The sequence below is a fragment of the Pan paniscus genome, chromosome 15 (assembly GCF_029289425.2).
Source record: "Pan paniscus chromosome 15, NHGRI_mPanPan1-v2.0_pri, whole genome shotgun sequence".
Lineage (NCBI taxonomy): Eukaryota > Metazoa > Chordata > Mammalia > Primates > Hominidae > Pan > Pan paniscus.
Window position 1 is genome coordinate 53,882,001 of NC_073264.2, and position 23,991 is coordinate 53,905,991.

The 23,991-nt window shown below is 37.1% G+C and overlaps 1 protein-coding gene across 2 annotated transcripts in view; it reads left to right on the top strand.

The window, feature by feature from the left end:
- The window catches only part of STYX (serine/threonine/tyrosine interacting protein), a 44,812-nt gene extending 20,893 nt beyond the window's left edge, over positions 1-23,919 (top strand). For both annotated transcript variants that reach the window (XM_034937564.3, XM_055097586.2), the window contains 7 exons: positions 5,488-5,548; positions 6,258-6,294; positions 6,681-6,720; positions 6,812-6,862; positions 8,620-8,692; positions 17,764-17,857; positions 19,961-23,919. In XM_034937564.3, the coding sequence (XP_034793455.1) occupies positions 5,488-5,548; positions 6,258-6,294; positions 6,681-6,720; positions 6,812-6,862; positions 8,620-8,692; positions 17,764-17,857; positions 19,961-20,034 (430 nt within the window). In that variant the 3' untranslated portion in view covers positions 20,035-23,919. The remainder of the gene's footprint in view (positions 1-5,487; positions 5,549-6,257; positions 6,295-6,680; positions 6,721-6,811; positions 6,863-8,619; positions 8,693-17,763; positions 17,858-19,960) is intronic.
- Positions 23,920-23,991: the final 72 nt, after the last annotated feature.

Consider the following 23,991-nt stretch of genomic DNA (forward strand, 5'->3'; position numbering starts at 1 on the left):
TCTGGGAAAGTAAAAATAAAAAAGAATTTAAAAATAATGTATACTGAAAAATAGGTTTTAGTGTACATTATTTTATCTCTTGAGGGATAAAGGAATTGAGTATCTAGGGGATAGGTTTAGGGAAACAGCAGCTACTGTTACCTCTTTATTGGGTAGTTTTTGAGTGTTAGGTTAAATTTATGAGCATAGTCTTATAGATAAATTTTTGTTTTTTTACATTGGCTTTCTTTTTTACTTTATATTTTTTGGAGATTGGTTTATATCGGTATGTATATCAAACTGCTTATTCTTTTTAAGTTGCATTGTAATCCATTGTATGGCTATACTAAAATTTATTCAATTAGTCTGTTAGATATTTAGATTGTTTCTGGCCTTATACTAATATGTATAGCATATAGTGACTATCATTGTACTTATTACTCAATTTATATGTGAGCATATTGATAGGGCTTATTTGCAGAATTGCTGGATATAAGAGTATGAACATTTTAAATTTTGATAGATGTTGCAGATTGTTTTCCAGTGCGTTGTATCAGTGTACATTCCCACTATCAAGTATGTGAGAGTGACTCTTCCCTTAGTATCTCTCCAAGACGGAATTATGAAACATTTTTAATTTCTCAAAGTCTAATGGAGTAAAAATGGTATCTCATCTGATGTTCTTATTTATCTTGTAAGTTCAGTTGAGCATGTAATGGTTTTTAATGTTCTTTATTTTAACTTCATTTTTAAAATAGAGTATATTACACATGGTACAAAAGTGAAAGGATATGTAAACATATATAATGAAAGTAACTCTACTTTTTCTCTTAACCCAAGCCACCTTGCTCCTATCCTGGGAGGCAGCTTCTTCCTTCAATATCTATGTAAAAGTATATATGTTAAAAATATTTTAGGCCAGCACGGTGGCTCACTCCTGTAATCCCAGCATTTTGGGAGGCCGAGGTGGGCAGATCACCTGAGGTCAGGAGTTCGAGACCAGCCTGGCCAACATGGCAAAACCCCATCTTTACTAAAACAAAAATTACCTGAGCGTGGTGGCACATGCCTGTAATCCCAGCAGCTCAGGAGACTGAGGCAGGAGAATTGCTTGAACCCGGAAGGCAGAGGTTACAGTGAGCCGAGATCACACCACTGCACTCCAGCCTGGGCGACAGAGCAAGACACCGTCTCAAAAACAAAACAAAACAAAACAAAAAAAAAACAGCGCTGTGGCTTACACCTATAATCCCAGTACTTTGGGAGGCTGAGGAGGGTGGATCACGAGGTCAAGATTGAGACTGTCCTGGCCAACACAGTGAGACCCCGTCTCTACTAAAAATACAAAAATTATCTGGGCGTGGTGGCACATGCCTGTAGTCCCAGCTACTCAGGAGAATCACTTGAACCTGGGAGGCAGAGGTTTCAGTGAGCCAAGATTGCCCCACTGCACTCCAGCCTGGTGACAGAGCAAGACTCTGTCTCAAAAATAAAAAAAAAAATTTAATGCTCTGCTTTATTTTTACAATGAAACCAATCTATAAATATCTGTAAATACAAGACACATACTCTAAAATACATTGTGTGAACATATAATAGAATACTATGTAACCATGAAAAAGAATGAAATATATGTATGTGTTTGGATTTGGGATGATCTCCAAGATAATGCATTACATGAATAAAGCAGGGTGTGGAACAATGTATATATTTGCAATGTGTTGAGTAAATATATATATATACTACATTCCATATATTTATTCTTAATATATGCATAAAAAATTTCTGGACCAACAGGCTAGAAACTTCATAGTAATTGCTTCTAAGAAGGAAAATTCAGGGCCTGTGATGGTAGAGGGACGTATTTTTCTTTCGTTTTTATTTTGTTTTGTTTTGTTTTTTTGAGATGGAGTCTCACTCTGTCACCCAGGCTGGAGTGCAGTGGTGTGATCTTGGCTCACTGCAACCTCTGCCTCCTGGGTTCAAGCGATTCTCCTGCCTCAGCCTCCTGAGTAGCTGGGATTACAGGCATGTGCCACCACACCCAGCTAATTTTTTTTTTTGGACAGAGTTTCGCTCTGTTGCCCAGGCTGGAGTGCAGTGGCGTGATCTCGGCTCACTGCATCCTCCGCCTCCCAGGTTTAAGCAATTCTCTGCGTCAGCCTTCTAAGTAGCTGAGATTACAGGCGCCCACCACCACTCCCAGATAATTTTTTTTGTATTTTTAGTAGAGACGGGGTTTCAGCATCTTGGCCAGGCTGATCTTGAACTCCTGACCTCTTGATCCACCTGCCTCAGCCTCCCAAAGCACTGGGATTACAGGTATGAGCCACCGCACCTGGCCTAATTTTTGTATTTTTAGTACAGACGGGGTTTCACCATGTTGGCCAGGCTGGTCTCGAACTCCTGACCTCGTGATCTGCCTGCCTTGGCCTCCCAAAGCACTGGGATTTACAGGCGTGAGCCACTACGCTCAGCCGAGGGACATATTTTTCATGGTACCCTTGGTATCCATGGGGGATTGGCTCCAGGAACCCCCATGAATAACAAAATCCTCAGATGCTCAAGTCCCTTATATAAACTGGTGTAATATTTGCATATAACCTGTGCACATTCTCTCATATACATTAAATCATCTCTAGATTACTTCTAATACTTAGTACAGTGTAAGTGTTGTGTGAATAGTATTGGATTTTATTTTTATTATTTTTAGTGTTGTATTTTACCTTATTTTTTGTTAATGTTTTTGATCGTTGTCGGTTGAATCCACAGGTATGAAATTCTTGGATATGGAGGGCTGACTCTTTACTTTTGTAGTGTTTTTTTTTACACCATATTTAGTTTATTAAAACTAGTTATTAAAAAGGAATATCCCAAAACACTGAATTTTTTTTTTTTTTTTTTTTTTGAGACAGAGTCTCGCTCTGTCATCCAGGCTAGAATGCAGGGCTCACTGCAACCTCTGCCTCCCAAGTTCAGGCAATTCTTCTGCCTCAGCCTCCTGAGTATTAGAGATTACAGGCATGTGCCTGGCTAATTTTTGTATTTTTAGTAGAGACGGGGTTTCACCATGTTGGTCAGGCTGGTCTCAAACTCCTGACCTCGTGATCCGCCTGCCTTGGCCTCCCACAGTGCTGGGATTACAGGCGTGAGCCACTGCGCCCAGCCTGAATTTTTTTATAATTATGAAAGAAATACTTTTTTTTTTTTAAAGACAGGATCTTTCTCTGCTGCCCAGCCTGGATTGCATTGGCATGATTTCTGTTCATTGTAGCCTTGACCTCCCAGGCTCAAGCAATCTTCCTGCCTCAGCCTTCCAAGTAGCTGGGACTACAGGTGCACCACCGGACCGGGCTAATTTTTTTTATTTTTTTGTAGAGATGGGGTTTTGCTGTGTTGCCCAGGCTGTTCTTGAACTCCTGAGCTTAAGCGATCTACCCACCTCAGCCTCCCAAAGTGCTGGGGTTACAGGCATGAGCCACCACACCTGGCCATGAAACACTTATTCTTTATAAGTACTTTGGAAGGTATAGAATGACACCAAGAAAAATATTTAAATCATCTATAGTTCCACAATTCAGAGAAAACACTTTTGTTAACATTTGGAATATTTCCTTTTAAATCGTTCTCTGTTGTGTATGTGTATTTACTTATATATGCATAGAATTATTAAAGAAAATGAGAATGTTGTATTTTAAAATATCAAACTATATAAGGTGAAACTAATCTTAAGAAAAAACAAAAAAGCCAAAAAATCATACTATTCATTTCTAATGTGTACAGACTTTTTGTTTTAAATTATAATGTTGTTTGTGCAGGTTCTTTATCCTAATGGAAGAACCATTTCTCCTTAAACTTTTACAATACTAGCTTCTTAGAGATTGATAGTTCTACTAGCAGTGCTTGACACTGAAAATGTTATGCGTTAAAATATTTAATTTCATTCTGAGTTAACATTTTTCCCCTGAAGCATTATTTTATGTAACTGGAATACCCAGTCACTTCAGGATACAGTCATTGTCGAAATCCTTGTAGGTTAAATATTGGATTTTCCTCAGATCCTGAGGTTCAGCTTCTGTGTTTTTTTTGTTTTTTTTGTTTTTGTTTTTGAAACAGAGTCTTGCTGTTTCACCCAGGCTGGAGTGCAGTGGCACAATTTTGGCCCACTGCAACCTCTGCCTCCCAGGTTTAAGTGATTCTCCTGCCTCAGCCTCCTGAGTAACTGGGATTACAGGTGTGCGCAACCATGGCTGGCTAATTTTTATATTTTTAGTAGAGATGGGGTTTCACCATGTTGGCCAGGATGGTCTTGAACTCCTGACCTCAGGCAATCCACCTGCCTCGGCCTCCCCAAGTGCTGGGATTACAAGCATGAGCCACCATGCTCAGCCTCAGCTTCTCTGTATTAAAGTTCTGAATTCTTTGAAGTTGTTACCACCTAAATGATCATTGAAAAACTGTATTTTTTAGTGCAAAATTGTTCTTAAAACTAATTTAATAACTTAGCTAATTGCCTATAGTTGTGTTAATAAACAGTGGTCTTAGAAACGCTTAGAAATGGAAGTTTTTTACAAAATAAAATAAGCTAACATATTTAAAATGCCTTTTAAGTATTTTGTAAAGTGTAAAATTCAGTACAGGTGCTCTCTCAGCTAGTTTTTTTTTTTTTTCCCCCTTTTACTAAAGATGAGTTCAAACAGTGAATGTTTGACTCCTGGTTCCATAGACCATACCTTCCGTTTTTATTTGTTCGTTCTCTTAGACTTTGGACTTCCTCTGAAATGTCCTCTGTAGGTTCATGAGCAGGAGTCACAGGACCACTTAGAGAACAATCTTCTGGTCTTAGAGAAATTGGTAGAAATAAAAGAATAACATAACGATTACAGGTACTTTTGTCTTTATTTCTAGGTCCACTCTAATCTAGAGGAATGTATCTTCCTGCTTGTGATTTTTCTATTTTAACCAGATGGTTCATTATATGCAAATAAAATATGTATTTATTTTCGAGATAAGAATCTTGCTCTGTTACCCAGGCTGGAGTGCAGTGGCCCAATCACAGCTTACTATATCCTTGACTTCCAGGCTCACACAGTTCTACCTCAGCCCCCTTAGTAGCTGGGACTATAGGTGCACACCACGACACCCAGCTAATTTTTTAATATTCTGTAGAGATGGAGTCTCCCTCTGTTGCTCAGGCTGGTCTCGAATCCCTGGGCTCAAGTGATCCTCCCACCTTGGCCTCCCAAAATGCTGGGATTATAGGCATGAGCCATTGTGCCCAGCCTGATGGATTTTTTAAATACTTAAATATCAGAGATGTTAACATGGTGTTTCAGGTTTTAATGCCTTCAAGCAATGTAAAATCTACCACACAGTTCTTGGGAATATGATACTTTGAAAGTTGTTTTGCATTCTTGCCATGGTTACCAAGAAATAATGAGTTATTTTTTTAAAGTACCTTAAGTGTTTTACTTAAAGTGTGCTTATCACAAAATACTCTATTTTCAGATATTTAGTCCTGGATATTGCAGATAATCCAGTTGAAAATATAATACGTTTTTTCCCTATGGTAGGTACCAGTATTTTTTAAATATCATTTAAAATTTATTTATGATTTGACTTCTTAGTTGTGCTTTATTTTTTATTTTTTATTTTTTTGAGACAAGAGTTTTACTCTTGTTGCCCAGGCTGGAGTGCAATGGCGCAATCTTGGCTCACCACAACCTCTGCCTCCCGGGTTCAAGTGATTTTTCTGCCTCAGCCTCCCAAGTGGCTGGGATTACAGGCATGAGCCGCCATGCCCAGCTAATTTTGTATTTTTAGTAGAGACGGGGTTTCTCCATGTTGATCAGGCTGGTCTCAAATTCCCGACCTCAGGTGATCTGCCTGCCTCAGCCTCCCAAAGTGCTGGGATTACAGGCGTGAGCCACCGTGCCCAGCCCCTTTAATTGTGCTTGTAAAGCTTACTACTTTTACTTTGCTATGACTGAAAATTATGTGATTGTGTTTTTAAAAGAAATGAATTATTTGTAGAAAATTTTTTATGATCTCCAGAAATTTGAGGAATCATATTGTGAATGTATTAGACTCAAATTAAATTTTGGCTTCTTTAATTTTTTTGGACTTGTAATAGTTCTATTTATAGCATTTTGGAAATTGGTGAATCAAAATAATTTTTATACATATAAATTAGGAAATTGTTTTCAATAGGTTTCATTTTGTTTCATTATATGCATTTATTTTATGCTTACATTAATCTACATGTCTTTTGCCTCCAGACTAAGGAATTTATTGATGGGAGCTTACAAATGGGAGGTAAATAACATTTCCTTTCCTTAACTAATGTTTATATTTTGATTATTTGTTAATTTTTTAGTTGGTATTTTCTTAAATGCAGGTTATGGAAGTTACAATTATATGTAGTAGCTTACTCCCAAATTTGTATTTTCCCAATTACTTGTTTCATTTGGATAGGCTTTCTGGAGTATCCCTGTAGACTGTTTTCAAATTCTCTGTGAGCTTTCAGTTTCTTTAATAAGAGTCTGCTATATTCTCTACACAGTTGATAATAACAAATTGTAAAGATTTGAAGATATCCAAGTGATTATAGTATATAAGGAGTTACTTTACTGTGGTTTCAATATAGTTCAGCTACTGACTCAGGTGTTTTTCTATTAGAATAACGAATTCATGTTTTTCAGGAAAAGTTCTTGTGCATGGAAATGCAGGGATCTCCAGAAGGTATGAAGTTAGAAATAATCTTTCTTTCTATAACATTTAATTAATGGGTTGTATTTTCTGGTTGTTTTTAAAATTATTTTCCCCTCTTCAGTGCAGCCTTTGTTATTGCATACATTATGGAAACATTTGGAATGAAGTACAGGTAAGAAAATACCCTAAAACCTAGCCACAGTTTAAATTCTCATTAAAATGAAACTTAATGGGAATGGTTTGGAAGTTTGAAGTTCTTATTCCCTTGATTATTTTTCATGTAGTCATGTTTGATTAGGCAGGCCCTTATTCCATGATTAGTCTTAACCTAATTTATCTACTTGTATAGATATGCATAGGCTAATATGGAAATCCTGTGGAAAACTACTTACCTACCACAAGGGAATTGGTTGGTATGAGTATAAAAACTCGTGACCACAAATGTTAGTGCTTGCCTTATTTAAAGGGCTAATTTATCATGTTCTCCTTTAACAATAGTTGGATGAAAAATTACCTAGGAATTGTTTGCAGCATCTATTTACAATTCAGAGTAGTCTTTCTTATCAAAAATCATCTTTTCCAAGCATTCTGTATAGATTTTTTAAAAGATAGGGGGTGGTAATGAGCTTCTTGCCCCAAGACAAAGCAAAAGCCTGGCCAGTGTACAGTATTTCCTTTCTCAGCTTTTCTTGTTCTACAAATTAGAAATCTTATAGTAATCATTGACACATCTTTCTATTTCAGTCCCCTTTTATATTTAAATTAGAATGGATAACTTTGCTTAAAAATATCTATTCTTAAAGGAATATTATTTGAATACAAATATTTATTTATTTATTTTTGAGATGGCGTCTCGCTCTATTGGCAGGCTGGAGTGCAGTGGTGCGATCTCAGCTCACTGCAACCCCCGCCTCCCAGATTCAAGCAATTCTCCTGCCTCAGCCTCCCTAGTAGCTGAGACTACAGGTGCACATCACCACACCTGGCTAATTTTTGTATTTTTATTAGAGATGGGGTTTCACCATGTTGGCCAGGATGGTCTCGATTTCTTGACCTTGTGATCCACCTGCCTCGGCCTCCCAAGGTGCTGGTATTACAGGGGTGAGCCACTGCACCCAGCCGGAATACAAATATTTAATTGAAAAAAGATTAAACATGTATTGATGGACTTTATGTTTTATATATTGTTTTTATTATTTCGAATTTTGTCAGAACATTAATGTTGGAAATAACTTGTATTTATTGGGTCTCTGCTATGAGCTCAGTACTATTATAGGCACTTTAAGCCTCATAACAAAAGTAAATAAACCTCTTTAACCAGTGATAGTATTTTGAGCTTGAACTTGTACTATATGCACAAAATGCTTACATTTTATATATTTATTTTAGAGACAGGGTCTTCCTCTGTTTCTCAGGCTGGAGTGTAGTGGCACAATCATAGCTCACTGTAGTCTCAGACTTGAGGACTCAAGTAATCCTCCCACCTCAGCCTCTCAAGAAGCTGGGACTATACCACATCACTGTGCCTGGCTAATTTTTAAGTTTTTTGTAGAGATGGGGTCTTACTACATTGCCCAGGCTGGTCTCAAAGTCCTGACTTCAAGCAGTCCTCCTGTGTTGGCCTCTCAAAGGATTGGGGTTACAGGCACGAGCCACTGCACCTGGCCACTTTACACTTACCTCCTATTCATAGTAGTTCCCCAAGGTAGGTGTTATTAGACTCTTCATTTTACCAATGGACAAAATAGAGCTTAGAGAAGTTGAGCAAGCTGCCGTAAGCATATAGCTGGTGAGAAAAGGAATTGTGATATTTAATCTCATCATGCTTTTTCCATTACAACTCATTACCCCTCTCTATTGCTAAGTTGTATGATTATGATTAATTCATTAAATAATGCTATCACATTAATACTCTTTTTCTGTTTTCAGAGATGCTTTTGCTTATGTTCAAGAAAGAAGATTTTGTATTAATCCTAATGCTGGATTTGTCCATCAACTTCAGGTAACTTCTCTTTTCTTCCTCTTTAAGGCAGTCAGAAGTAAGATATAAAATCTTTTATACATGTAATTTAGGTGTACAATTTACTTTGTGAATACTTAAAATTGCCATAATCTGACTACTTTGATGCTTTATTCAAGTTTATATCTCTATTTAGAAGTATTTTCTTGGCTGGGTGTGGTGGCTTATACCTATAATCACAGCACTTTGGGAGAACAAGGCATTTGGATCGCTTGAGGCCAGAAGTATGAGATCAGCCTGAGCAACAAAGTGAGACCCAATCTCTAAAAAATAAAAAATTTAAAAAAATTAGCCAGTCATGGTGGTGCATGGCTGTGGTCCCAGCTACTCAGGAGGCTGAGATGGGAGGATTGCTTGAGCCCAGGAGTTTGAGGCTACAGTGAACAGTGTGCCTTTGCACTCCAGCCTGGCCCACAGAGTGAGACCCCATCCCTAAAAAATTAAAAAAACTTTTTTTTTCTTAAAGGCTGGCATTACCAAGAAAAAAGGGTTAAAGACACATTATCAAATCTAAAGTAAAATAATTGCTGTTAGAAATGTCTGATTTTTTTTTTGTTCATTTTGATCACACAGAGCATAAGAGAGTTTTGATTCTAAGTATACTAACTATAACAGCTTTTTCTATTCTATGTTTATCTTTTCCATGTTGTTTCATATTTTGTTGATGCCTGGCAGATGCACTGACAAAGATGATAAGTCTATGAATTAACCTAATTAGACCACGTTGTTCAGTTTATTCCAAGAGGCAAAATCATAGGCTGCAGAATGTGCTCTGGCTAATTACATCCAATTATGTAGGAATAAAGCTCATGTTTCAACATCAAGAATATTTATTACAAAATATATTGTTATAGTTACCAAGCTTTAAATTTTATTTTAATATTTAATTTACTTTTAATTTTTACTACATTCAAAAGAGAAACAGTGTCGTCTGTGTTCAGCCTGTTCATGTAAAATGTTTTTCTTCTAACTTTGTAAGTTTCTTTGCCTTTTACCATGTTGTAGAAAACATTGTTTTTTTCATTTTTTTTAAATTATTTTTTAAGCTTTTCTTTTTTTTGTGGATACATAGTAGGTTAGATATTTTGATACAGGCATGCAATGTGTAATAATCACATCATGGAAAAACAGAGTATCCATCCCCTCAATCATTTATCCTTTGTGTTACAAACAATCCAATAATGCTCTTACTTGTTTTCAAGTGTGTAAAAACATTCTTTTTTAAAATTAATTTTTGTATTTGAAAGAATAGTATATACATATGTTTAAGAAGTTTGGCCTGGCTCAGTGGCTCACACCTGTAATCCCAGCACTTAGGGAGGCCGAGGTGAGTGGATCACCTGAGGTCAGGAGTTCGAGACCAGCCTGGCCAACATGGGGAAACCCCATCTCTACTAAAACTACAAAATTAGCTGGGTGTGGTGATGCATGCCTGTAATCCCAGCTACTCAGGAGGCTGAGGCAGGAGAATCGCTTGAACCTGGGAGGCGGAGGTTGTGGTGAGCTGAGATCATGCCATTGCACTCCAGCCTGGGCAACAAGAACAAAACTCCGTGTCAAAAAAAAAAAAAAAAAAAAGAATATTGGAAATATCCTGATATGTACATCTGTATGAATATACCTGTAAGGTAACTGAAGTGGAATTGGTGGATTCCAGTGCCTTTGAAATTTGATAGATGTTTCCAGATTGCCTCCAAAAAAGATGAAGTAATAATAAACTTATATCACCAAGAAACAAAAAGTGCCTATTCCTCCGAGTGCCTATTTCCTCCTACCCTAATTAACACCAGTAGCCAAAAAGGTTTTTTTTTTTTTTTTTGAGATGGAGTCTTGCTCTGTCACCCAGGCTGGAGTGCAATGGCGCCATCTCGGTTCACTGCAACCTCCACCTCCCAGGTTCAAACAATTCTCCTGCCTCAGCCTCCCAAGTAGCTGGGATTACAGGCAGGTGCCACCACGCCCAGGTAATTTTTGTATTTTTAATAGAGATGGGATGGCCGGGTGTGGTGGCTCACGCCTGTAATCCCAACACTTTGGGAGGCTGAGGTGGGTGGATCACCTGAGATCAGGAGTTTGAGACCAGCCTGGCCAACATCGTGAAACCCTGTCTCTACTAAAATTACAAAAATTAGCCAGGCGTGGTGGCAGGTGCCTGTAATCCCAGCTACTTGGGAGGCTGAGGCAGGAGAATTGCTTGAACTCGGGAGGCGGAGGTTGCAGTGAGCCAAGATGGCATCATTGCACTCCAGCCTGTGGAACAAGAGCAAGACTTCGTCACAAAAGAAAAAAAAAAATAGAGATAGGGTTTTGCCATGTTGCCCAGGATGGTCTTGGACTCCTGACCTCAGGTGATCCACCCACCTTGGCCTCTCAAAGTGCTGGAATTACAGGCGTGAGCCACCACTCCTGGCCCAAAAATGTTTTATCAGATTTTTGTGATCATTTGTTGGTGTTCCTCTCACCGGTTTGTAAGAGCTCTTTTTATATTATGGAAATCTATTTATAGCCTACCGATTTGAAATATCATTTTTATTTTATACCAAATTCTGATATGTCCTTTAGAAGTTTGAAGTTTTCTTTTTTAAGGTGCTTATGGAATGGCTAGTTCTAGTTTTTGAACCGTTAATATGGTGACTTGAGTTACTGGATCACATTAGATTGGATTTCCTAATATTGAATCATCCTTTTGGTCCAGCAATGGATCCCACTTGGTTATGATAGACTGTTCTGTTAATGTATTGCTGGATTGTATTTGCTAATCTTTTTGTTCAGGATTTTGGAATCAGTTAAATAGTAAATTGGTTTGTCTTTCTTTTTTTTTTCTGTACTACCCTTTTCTGGTTTTACTATCTCTATCACAGTGTTCTCATTTTTTAGTGGAAGCTTTCCATTTCTCTTTGTGCCATGGATCAATTTAAATTAGATTGGAGTTACTTGTCTCTTAATGCATTAGTATATGGCACCTGTGAAATATCTGACCATAATGTTTTATCTAATTCAGTTATTCATTATTTCATTCATTCATATATTTTGACAATAGACCAGTTCTCAGACAACATTCTTCATTTGGTGTATCGGTTTGATTTTTTCTTTTCTTTCTTTCTTTTTTTTTTTTTTTTTTGAGGCAGAGTCTTCTGCTCTGTTGCCCAGGCTGGACTGCAGTGGTGCAATCTCAACTCACTGCAACCTCCGCCACCTGGGTTCAAGTGATTCTACTGCCTCAGCCTCCAGAATAGCTGGGATTTACAGGTGCCTGCCACAACTGGCTAATTTTTGTATTTTCAGTAGAGACGAGATTTCACCACATTGGCCAGGCTGGTCTCAAACTCCTAACCTCTGGTGATCCACATGCCTCGGCCCCCAAAGTGCTGGGGTTACAGGTGTGAGCCACTGCTCCTGGCCTGGTTTGATTTTCTGATACCCCTCAGGTCACTTTGGATGTATTTATGATCTTCTGTGTAATCATTGATTTCATAAGAGTTCTACATAGAATTAAGGAAAATAATATCTTGTACTTTAATATCTTTTGGTTCTATTATTTTTTTTCTTCATCTGGTTAGTCCATGTTGTTTTTCTGTATTCTAATTTCTGCTTGCTTGGTACTTTGCTTTAGTGTTGTTTGCTGCTGCTGTTGTGAATTTCCTGAGTTGAAAACTTGGTTTCTTTTTATTCTTTCAAAAATTCAAGGCTATTAATTATCCTCTTTGCATTGTGTTAGTCGCATGCTGCAGATTCTCATCTGCATTATTTTTATGTTATAGCTTGATATTCTGTGATTTCAGTTTTGGTTTCATTTTTTATCTAATATGTGTTGAGATTTTTTTTATTGTATAGGTGACTGGGTTTTAAATTTTTTATTTTTGTTCATATTTAGTTTTATTACATTGTAATCACAGAATGTTTTGTAGTACTTGTATTTTTTGATGTTTTCTTTGTGGTTTAATATGTAGTTGTTTTCATGAATTTTATGGGCATTTGAAAAGAAGATGCATTCTGTTTTCAGGGGATAAAGTTAAATGTATTTGTCCACTTGATCTGTCTTGGGCTGAAATCAGTGAATTGAAATCTTTTACTATATTGTGTTTATTTTTTCTTTATTTCCCCTTTTTTGGTTCTGCAAGTTTTTTTCTGTACTTAACTATTTGGTACATAAAAATTCAAGTTAGGTTTTTATTTTAGTTGTACCCTGTTTAAATTTCAGGGTTTTTTGTTGTTGTTGTTGAGACAGAGTCTTGCTCTGTGGCCCAGGCTGGACTGAAGTGGTGCGATCTTGGCTCACTGCAACCTCTGCCTCCTGGGTTCAAGTGATTCTCCTGCCTCAGCCTCCCAAGTAGCTGGGATTACAGGCATGCATCACCACGCCCGGCTAATTTTTGTATTTTTAGTAGAGACGGGGTTTCACCATGTTGGCCAGGCTGGTCTCGAACTCCTGACCTCATGATCCTCCCACCTCGGCCTCCCAAAGTGCTGGGATTACAGCTGTGAGCCACTGTGCCTGGACAAATTTCGGTTATTTTACCTTGCAGTTAACCTCGTTTAATATTGTGAATCCTACTCTTTCTGTTCGCTTGCTACCTTTTGAGTTTTCCCATTCCTTTTCCTTCAAGCTTTCTAAATCACTTGATTTTAGATGCTTTTCCTCAGTGTAGTCTAGGATTGAGTTTTGCTATTAGATTTGGTATCATTGTTTCCTAATAGGTGAATTTAACCCACTTTCATTTACTGAAAATGACAGATACAATCTTATCTATCATTATTTCATATTATGCTTTCTGTTTTAAATGAATCCTTTTTTTAACCTTCTGCTATAGTTTAAAATTTTTTGGTGTGTTTATGTTTGTTACATAATTTTTAAGGTTTTATTTATTTACTTTTCCTTTTTTTTTTTTTTTTTGAGTTAGAGTCTCACACTCTTGCCCAGGCTGGAGTACAGTGGTGTGATCTCGGCTCACTGCAACCTTTGCCTCCTGGGTTCAAACGATTCACACACCTCAGCCTCCCGAGTAGCTGGGATTACAGACATATGTCACCACATCCAGCTAATTTTTGTATTTTTGGTAGAGACGGGGTTTTGCCATGTTGGCCAGGATGGTCTCGAATTCCTGAGATCATGTGATCCACCCGCCTCAGCATCCCGAAGTGCTGGGATTACGGGCGTGAGCCAGGGCGCCCAGCCCTTAATCCTACATTTAAATAGGATTCAGCCAATCCTATTACCTGTTCCAGTGTCTTTATTAAACTCTTGGACTTTATTATTTTTAAGAATAGTTCATGGAAACTATATTCCCATGGAAACTATCCCTTTGCATATTGGAAAATATTTTTCTGTTGCCCTTATATTTGAATGACAGTGGCTAGATATAAAATAGGTATTTAATACTTTTTCCCTAGTGATTTTGTACACAGACCTGATATTAAATATTTTTTGTTTTTTATTTTTTGGAGATGGAGTCTCACTCTGTCGCCCAGGCTGGAATGAGTGCAGTGGTACAATCTCGGCTCACTGCAATCTCCACCTCCCGAGTTCAAGTGATTCTCCGCTTCAGCCTCCTTGGTTAGCTGGGATTACAGGCACATGCCACCACACCCAGCTAATTTTATATTTTTAGAAGAGATGGAATTTCACCATGTTAGCTAGGCTGGTCTCAAACTCCCGACCTCAGGTGATCTGCCCTCCTCGGCCTCCCAAAGTGTTGGGATTACAGGCGTGAGCCACCGTGCCTGGCCTAAATATTGTTTTAGAGAAGTTTGAAGGCAGACCAATTTTAAGATTCCCCCCTTAGGTGAATTGATTTGTGTCAGGAGAAGGTTGTCTAGATCAGCAGTCTTCAACCTTTTTCGCACCAAGGACCAGTTTCATGAAAGACAATTTTTCCACGGATGGGGTGGCTGGGGAGATGGTTTCAGGACAAAACTGTTCTATATCAGATCATCAGGCATTAGTTAAGGAGTGTGCAACCTAGATCCCTCGCATACCATAGGGAGGGATAGGTTTACCATAGGGTTTGCGCTCCTGTGAGACTCTAATGCTGCTGTTGATCTGAGAGGAGGTGGTGCTCAGATGGTAATGCTCCCTGGAGTGCCACTCACCTCCTGCTGTGTGGCCTGGTTCCTGACAGGCGATGGACCGATTCTGGGGTCTGCAGTCCAGGGGTGGGGACCCTCATCTAGATGACCATAAGATGCTTTATCAAGGTGTATCCTGGTTTTTTGTGTTTTTGTTTTTTGAGGGGGTCTTGCACTGTCACCCAGGCTACAGTGCAGTGGCGCCGATCATGGTTCACTGTAGCCTTGACCTCCTGGGCTCAAGTGATCTTCCCACCCTAGCTTCCTAAGTAGCTGGGACCACGGGTGCACACTATCACACCTGGCTAAGTTTTTTGTTTGTTGTTGTTTGAGACAAAGTCTCACTCTGTTGCCCAAGCTAGAGTGCAATGGGGCAATCTTGGCTCACTGCAACCTCTGCCTCCTGGGTTAAAGCGATTCTTCTGCCTCAGTCTCCCAAGTTGCCAGGATTACAGGCATGTGCCACCAAACTCAGCTAATTTTTGTATTTTTTGTAGAGAGACAGGGTTTCACCATGTAAGCCAGGCTGGTCTGGAACTGCTGACCTCAGGTGATCTGCCTGCCTCGGCCTCCCAAAGTGCTGGGATTACGGCGTGAGACCACACACCTGGCTTAGTTTTTTAAATTATTTTTGGTAGAGATGGGGTTTTGCCATATTTTCCAGGTTGGTCTCAAACTCCTGGGCTCAAGCGATCCTCCCACCTTGGCCTCACAAGGTGCTGGGATTACAGGCATGAGCCACTATATCCTGCCAAGATGTATCTTGTTGATATTGCTCTGCATCAGTTTTTTTCTGAGTCATAGTGTGCCCTTACCACTTGCAAATTCAAGCCTTCCCTGATTTCAGGAAAGTTGTCTTCTATTGTGTATTTACCCTTTTGGTTGTTCTGTTTCTTTTTCTTTTTAGTATACCCCTTACCCCGGTATAGTTTATGTTCACTTTTTTCTTTGTTATTTGCTATTTTCTCTGTAATTATTTGCAGCTTTGTTCTTTTTTTTTTCCCACTTGATTTTTCTCACGTTTGTTTTCCATGTCCCATGCTGCATTGTTTCATTAAATATTTATTTGGCATTGTTTTAGTTAGGCACTTACAGTAAAGCAGAGAACAAAACAGACAATAATCCTTGACCTCACGAAACTTATTTAGTGGGAGAATCAGACAACAAACAAAATGTAGTAGGCCAGAAGTAATGAATCCAAGAAAAATAAGGCCATGTAAGGAAGGTGGGACAAGAATTGTATTTTTAGAAGGGTGGTCAGAAATGGGCTTACTGAAAAGTGATATTTGAGCAAAGACCTAAGAGATGCACGTATTTGGGGAAAAGCATTCGAGGTAGAGGAATAAGTGTAAGTGGTTTGAGGTGGGAGCATAGTTCTTAGAAGGATACTCATTTCATCATAGGGCCAGTCCTCTCATGACCTCATCCCAACTTAATCACCTGCCAAAGTCCCCACATTAAGTGTTTGGACTTCAACATATGAATTATGAGGGGAATGCAAACATTCAATCCCATAACTGCCATATTTTCTTTGATTAATTTGTTCATAGTTTTCATCTGCTTCATGGTATAAGTTTTATGGCATTTTCTTTATGACATTTGGTTATACTCTTGCTTTTCTGTTTTTGTTTTGTTTTGTTTTGTTTTTCCTTGCAAAATCTTTGCGTAAGACCTAACTGGTTCCTTCTTGATTATTGGTCATCTTTGAACTGGAGGTATTCGTCTTAGATCAGCTATTTACCCAAGAATAAAATTGTGGGAAAGGGGCCAGAGGAGTGGTTGGGGAAGGCTGACAGCTTGAATTTTCCCAGGTTCCTTTGGTGGCATGAATCAGTGAGTAAGAAGCAGAGCTCCTTATATCACAGGTTTATTTTGTTTAAATTGATAAACACTGATTCATATTAGAATCACCTGGGGAATCCTTACCCATGCCAATGAAATGAAAATCTGTGAGAGTGGGGCCTAGGTATATAGGTTTTAAAGTGCCTCAGGTGATTCTCATGTATATCCAGGCTAGAATTGCTGATTTAGCCTTTACTTTTAGCTATCCAAGATCAACTGATGCTTGGCTACATGCAACCAAATTTCACTTCCGCCTTACCATACTTAAACAGCCTGCTGCTTGCAAAAAATGGCAGGTGTAGGTGTTCACATTTTCCTTAATATGTCCCACCTTCTCCCATAGGCCACTCATATTTCCTGACTTTGTCATACCATGCAAGGGCTTGTTGGTTTTATTTTAGGTCACCTTTTTTAGCGAGCTATGAACTGTACCTACTCTGGCCCACAGAGGAGTTATCTGCTATGCCTAGCTTAGGATGGTTCTATTTTTTTTGAAAATTTTATTGTGAAATTATAATATAGAAAATGCATAAAATGTAAATAAACATCCATGTAACTATTGCCGAAGTATGGAAACAGAATGTTTACCAGGACACCAAAAGCCTTTTTCATGCCGCTTCTCAGGCACAAATCTGTTTCTCCCTCTGTAAAGTAACCACTATCCTGACCTAGCTGGTAATCAATTCCTTTTCCCCTCATTCTTCTCATTTTCAGGGTAATGGATGTTTCCTAGTCTCATCAAATGTTTTCCTTGTTTTCAGAAAAGAGAGAAACAAAAATGCCTTTATTCTTCTATCTATAACTGGAAGCAGAGGACTATTGAGATTGCCAATTTAAGTTTTTGGTGTTGTTTGGGGTTTTTTTAAACAGATGAAGTCAGAGATCATTATAGCTAATGCCATACTGACTGGCAGTTCAGCATGCAGTACCCTAGCACAAACTATTAGCCGGGCTTGATTTATAGTTATCAGTAGTTCTGAATTTATGAGACAGGAATTTTAAACTTCCATTTCTCTTCAAACAATATGGCACTAGATTTTTCAATACAGATGAAGAATACCAACGGTGTATACATTAATCACTATTTTGGGTATCCAAGAATGTAAATATATAATTAAGTTAATTAACTTTTTTTTTTTTTTTAGGAATATGAAGCCATCTACCTAGCAAAATTAACAATACAGATGATGTCACCACTCCAGATAGAAAGGTCATTATCTGTTCATTCTGGTACCACAGGTAAGGATTTTTTTCTTTTTGGAGAAATTTGGGAAGAAAGATAATGAAAGGTGGAGAACTTGCTACAAGTTACACTGAACAATTTAAATTGTTTAGAAAACTTGTTAAACTATTGAGCTAATTCCAGAAGGATTCATTTTATAATGAATAAGTGTGTACTATAATAAGCTTAAGTCTTTCAAGTAGTAGTACATCCGTGTTGTAAAGATTAAAATAATAAGAATCTGGAGAAGGGGCCCTAAACACGCTTAGGTGATCTTATTAAAAGTAGAGGGCGGTTAATACAGCGTGTAGCATGGCTAATGTGAGCTTCTTTCTCTTGCCATCAATATTTCCATCCTTTCCTCCCTCTGTTGCTATTTCAGAAGTACCCTAAGCCCCTTATTTTCAAAGTTAATCCAAGCATGCTCTTAAAATCTTCCTTTCCCAAGACCTTGCTACCTGTGTTTATCACCTTTGTTTCTCTCCCAACAAAGCACACAAGGCATTTTTACTTTATTTCCAGTTTTTCCTACCCTGCAGTTCACTTCAATCTTTGAACCAACAGTTATATAAGGTAGTAAGAACAGCTTATATACTTAGTTAGCACTGACCTGGAAATTGAGGACAGGTGATCTAATCCACAAGTATAGAACTCTTTGCACTCTACTGCACTGCCCATAGTGAGTAATAGGACTGTATATTCATCCCCAAGGCTCAACTTCCTAATTGTCATTGACTTTTTCATTTCCTTTGCCACATCTGTCTAATAATTGCTCTCCACATCCTATAGGGTCCGTTTTGTCAGTATTGTTAACATTCCTTCCTTTTTTTAATAGTGACCTTAATCTAGTTCAGGTCCGGATTTGCCTCCTTTCCAAACTCTTGTTATTTGGTCTGTTCTGTACATTGTGGCCAGACTTATTCCCATGAAAGATATTTCTAATATTGATATTTTTCCTTTGCCAAAGCCTCCTTTGGCTTCATTCCTACAAAAGTTTATAGAATGCCATATGCCCTTCTGATTTTTTGGTTTCTTTCTCTCATTGTTCCTCTTTATGTCTGCATTTCAGAAAACAACTGCTGATGGTTTCCTGTGTGTGTCTTCTTTTCCCCACCTAAAATGCATCACATTTAGTCTCCCTATTCTTGGTTCATATGTCATCTCCTCAGGAAGACATGATGATTAATGCACTCTTCCTCTAACCCCTAGTCATTTGGAGTTCCCATAGAAGCACAGCACTTCATCTGAAACTTAATCACAGTATCTGGGTTTAGCCTGAGGGCTAGGATATTTTATCTCATTCAATTGTATTGATACTATATTTTTATCTTTATGAATTTTATAGTGAAACATTCTTCAATTAGAATATGCCCTCTGAATTAACATTATTATTACCATGATATAACAGTCCTGTAGGGCATAAGTTTAAGGTCATGCCATTGTTAGGCAAAAAACACAGCAGACCCTCTGCTGGTTTAACTGTTCCCTAAAGTTTTCCTCCATTGAGAGTCTAATTTCTTGATTATAACTTTTGGGGATACAGAGATAGCTTTGATTCTATGTGGGAGATTTCTGTACTAGCAGATGCTGATATGAAGAATAGATCAAAGAAAATCTCTTTATATGCTACATGCCTTCCTTTCTCCCAACCTAGACTTCGATAGCTTGAGTGGAAAAATATTTTCAGCTGCTCTTCATAACAGCCTCTGTGAAAGCAAAAAGATTATCTACAAAAAATTATACAAATACAAGATTAATTTCCTAAATTTTATGCCCTAAGTCACATGTTTATGGTGCCTAAAAAACAATTAACTTGATAACTAAACATTTATGTATTATCTCTTTAAAAGGTCTATTTTCACACTATTTCAAAAATTATTTATTTTATATGCAATACCTAAGACATAATACTTGAGAAGGAAAATATATCCTGTCATGAAGATTAAAAAGTTATAATATTTAGGTAATTTATCACAAAGGAATTTACTAAATTTTGCTATATCAGTTGTGGAATTTTCATAGTGTATACATGATCACTTAATAACAAAATTTTACTTGCTGTAACCTTTTAACATGAATTTATTTTAGTGCCCTTTTAATCTTCATGCAATAACTTTTAGGCAGTTTGAAGAGAACACATGAAGAAGAGGATGATTTTGGAACCATGCAAGTGGCGACTGCACAGAATGGCTGACTTGAAGAGCAACATCATAGAGTGTGAATTTCTATTTGGGAAGGAGAAAATACAAGAGAAAATTATAATGTAAAATGGTAAAAACATAAGTAGTTTTTTTTTCAATTACATGTTGCTTCCAGACGTACTTCTCTGCAACTTGTTGAGCAACATTTTAAGATGTTGGACTTCTGCAATAGATGGCACTGATGGTTTTACTCCTTTTTTTAAAAACACATGCGCGCGCACACACACACGCTTTACAAGTTTTATTATAAACCAAGAATTTTGGACTTGCAAAGAGGTATTATTGCAATAATGCACTTTTCATACTTGAAATTTATTTGTATGATATAAAGTTATTACTTTAAACAAAATGCAAGTATGGGGGGATTGTTTATAAAGTTTGGGTAATTTATAACAAAAGAATTTGCTAAGGTTTGCTAAAAATTCATTTTTCTGTTCTATATATTACATTTTTAACATAATTTTACAGTTCAATTTTATGATGGAGCCTCTTACAGAAACATTAACAAAATGCAGGAATCTGCCACATTTCTTTTTTAGTATAACTTAATAGCTTAATTACCATTTTATTTTTTATACTTCTTCCATTATTAATCTTTAAATCATGATCCTAATTAGCTGTCCTTACTTTAACTTGATCTAATTATTGCTTCCTTTCTTATTACTTTCCTAATTTGTTTTTCTATATTTTAAAAACTACAGTTTCCATGATAAAAGGAAAACGTTTTGATTTATAGTACCAAGTGCTTAAACACAAGGATAGTGTTAGATTTTCGAGTGACTTTCCTTTTTGCATTTTTTGGCAGTAAAAGCCAAACGTTGTATTTGTTCTTTTCAGAGTTGTCCAGCCCTTTTTTCCTTTGTCCAAAATGATTCTAAATAGAATCTAATAAACCAATGTAGCATTATTTTTTTCTAAATGAAGCCCCAAAAAAGAAAAGTGCCTTGCATCATTTTAAAAAAATAATTAAATCCTCATGGCCTCTAAATTAGTATGTAGAACACTGAAAAGTTCTTAACATTTTTGTGTAATTTCCTTTCTTTTTAAACCATAAATTAGTTTAAACTGAAAGTACGAGGCTGGAAGAAATATTAGTAAATTATTTGGAATATAGAATGTTTACTCTTTCTTTTTATGTTGTCTTAATGATTCTGTGAGATTGTTCCGGCTCAAACAGAAGCTTTTCTTTGGGGAAGGTGATTTGTGGGAGACTCTAGTGTATTTTAAATTAGCATTTTAATCCATTCTTGACATTCAGTTAGTCCAGATCTGCCCCATAATTTGCTTTAGTAAAGTCACTTTATGGATTTTTGGCTATGTTTTAGTTTGTGTGTATAAAAGTTCTAAGAAAACATTTTTGCTATTTTAAGTATGTAAGGGAAGAGAGGAGTGTTTTTAACTTTTTATAGTTGATGACTTTAGGGTAGCACAAACAAAACTCCTTTGTATCTAACTTTTCTCAATCCTCTCTTGAGGTGCTTTACTAATGGGAATGATTTCTGTATGTTCCCTTGGTACCAAGAGGTACTATGCAAAGTAACCTATTACACCAAGTTACTTGCTTTGCTTTCCTCTCTATGATGTGATAATACAGTAAAAGCTTTCTTACCCAGCATAGTGGGAGAGTGGAGATTAATTAAAATTGTTAATTAAGAGTTAATTCCTATTGACCCAGGTAATATTTCTCTTCTGATTTCCCTCCCCTTCCCTTCTCTTATCTTACCACTGTGAAAACAGCATATTGTTAATCTCGTTGTCGTCCAGTATTCTGCTTTGTGATTAGGTCCTTTGATGTACAGTGGTCTAGTGGAGTCAAGATTCGCATTGGGTTTTCTAAAATTCCAGTTGATAAAAGTTCCAGATAACACAGCTTTCCTGTATATAGATCACTATTGGGCAGGTCAGCAAAGATCTCTTACAGTGTAATAATAATCTATGATGCTTCATTTAGCAGAAACTCTGCTTAAAAGAATCTTCATAATAGTAAGTTTAGGTTTTAAAAACTTGTTTCATAAATATACATATATCCTCTCTAGTAGTCTGGCCAAAAGAACAGATTTTGTTATTGATAATTTGTAGCTGGTAATTTTCCACATTTTCTATCCACTGTAATTTTTATGTTGTCACTGAAGTGCCTGCCCAGTACTGTATATTACAGTCTCTCACAAACACTGGGAAAAGGGACTGTCATCATCTTGAGTACTCTGTGTGTATATATATAGAGAGATAGATAGATTTTTTTTTTTTGAGACAGAGTCTCTAATGTCACCCAGGCTGGAGTACAGTGGCACAATCTTGGCCCACTGCAACCTCCACCTCCTGGGTTCAAGTGATTCTCCTGCCTCAGCCTCCCAAGTAGCTGGGGTTACAGGCACATGCCACCATGCCTGGCTAATTTTTGTAGTTTTAGTAGAGATGGGGTTTCACCATGTTGGCCAGGCTGGTCTCAAACTCCTGACCTCAAGTGATCCACCCACCTCGGCCTCCCAAAGTGCTGGGATTACAGGCGTGAGCCACTGCGCCTGGCTGAGTACAATATTAATGTAGACAAACCATGAAGTTTATTATTTCATATAAGAACATTACAGGTTTGTTTTTTCTTGCATGTCTGTCCACCTAATGTTTAAGTAGTTCTGGTAGCTCTTCCTATTCTTTATTCTATTTGATTCCATTTCTGTGATTCTTTTATTACCACTGATGTTTTGTGATAGTTAACTATGATAAATTTAACTGATCATGATTTATCTTCTAGAGTATTTAAATAATGTATGAGTGACCACCCAATTCCAACATTAAAAGTGTAATCTGGGCCCATAATTTATAGTGAAATTGTATCAAAACATAGGGAAACTGTATTACTGTCCATTTTGAAAATATGAAACTTGAGTATTGAAAATATTCAAACATGGAATGGCAGTATTCTAATTTCAGTTAGTTGGTTCATGTTAATTTCTTACCTGTTAGATGTTTAAACTGCAGTGACCTTTACTTGTATCTACTCTATGGTGGAAATGTTAAACCATGATAGCTTTTGCTACCAACTCAACCACTTAACTTTTAGAGCAGTTTTGGGGAGAGTTTATGCTTCATCTGAGTTTAGAAGTAATGTCAGAAAATGTTAAGCATGTCTGTATTAAGAAAATATAAGGTTTCTAATTGTCTTATTAATATGGTAATTCAAGTGAATTAGAAATATTTAACTGCAATCTTGAATTATAAAGTTGAGATATATATATATATGTATCAAGATCTCAACTTGATGTAAAGTAAATGAGCAGTTACCTGGCGGATTTTTTTTTTTTAAATAACTGATTTAATCCATAATCCCATAACAAACATAGCTTCACCTCAGTATTTTCTTTCTTTCTTCGTTCAACAGTGCTCCGATAAGGGAATGCTAGAAAATAGATGAGAAGTACTGAAAGACCTTTTTTTTTAATTGATTAGAAAAGTAAGTCTCTAGGGTCTTTGAATGCTGGAATTTTTTTTTTTCTTTCGTCTTTCCCATCTGTGGCAGCTAAAACAAAAATCACTCAAAATATTCAGGTTTACATGTTAGCTCTCTCTCATAGGGAGCTGCCATACCTCACAGTTCAAAGTGTATTCTATAGATCAGTAACATTATACTGACATGTAATTGCAATTTACTATGCAGCAAAAATGATTCAAGAAGAAAAATAACCTACAGTGTCTGTATACCTTTGTATACACAATTGCTTAAGTTACTCTGCTTTTAACATTTGTACTTGGATAAAATGCTTATGTCTGTATAGGAATGTCACAGTGCAAGATGCTGCTAGCCCAGGCACAAAGTATTAAAATTATTTTGTGAAGATTGGTGGTTGTATTAAAACTGCTGTGCCATTATACCTCCAAAATATTGAAAAGCTCATTCATACTGCTGCTTATACCTCAAAACTTCTTTACTTAGATTGTTATCTGCTGGGTAA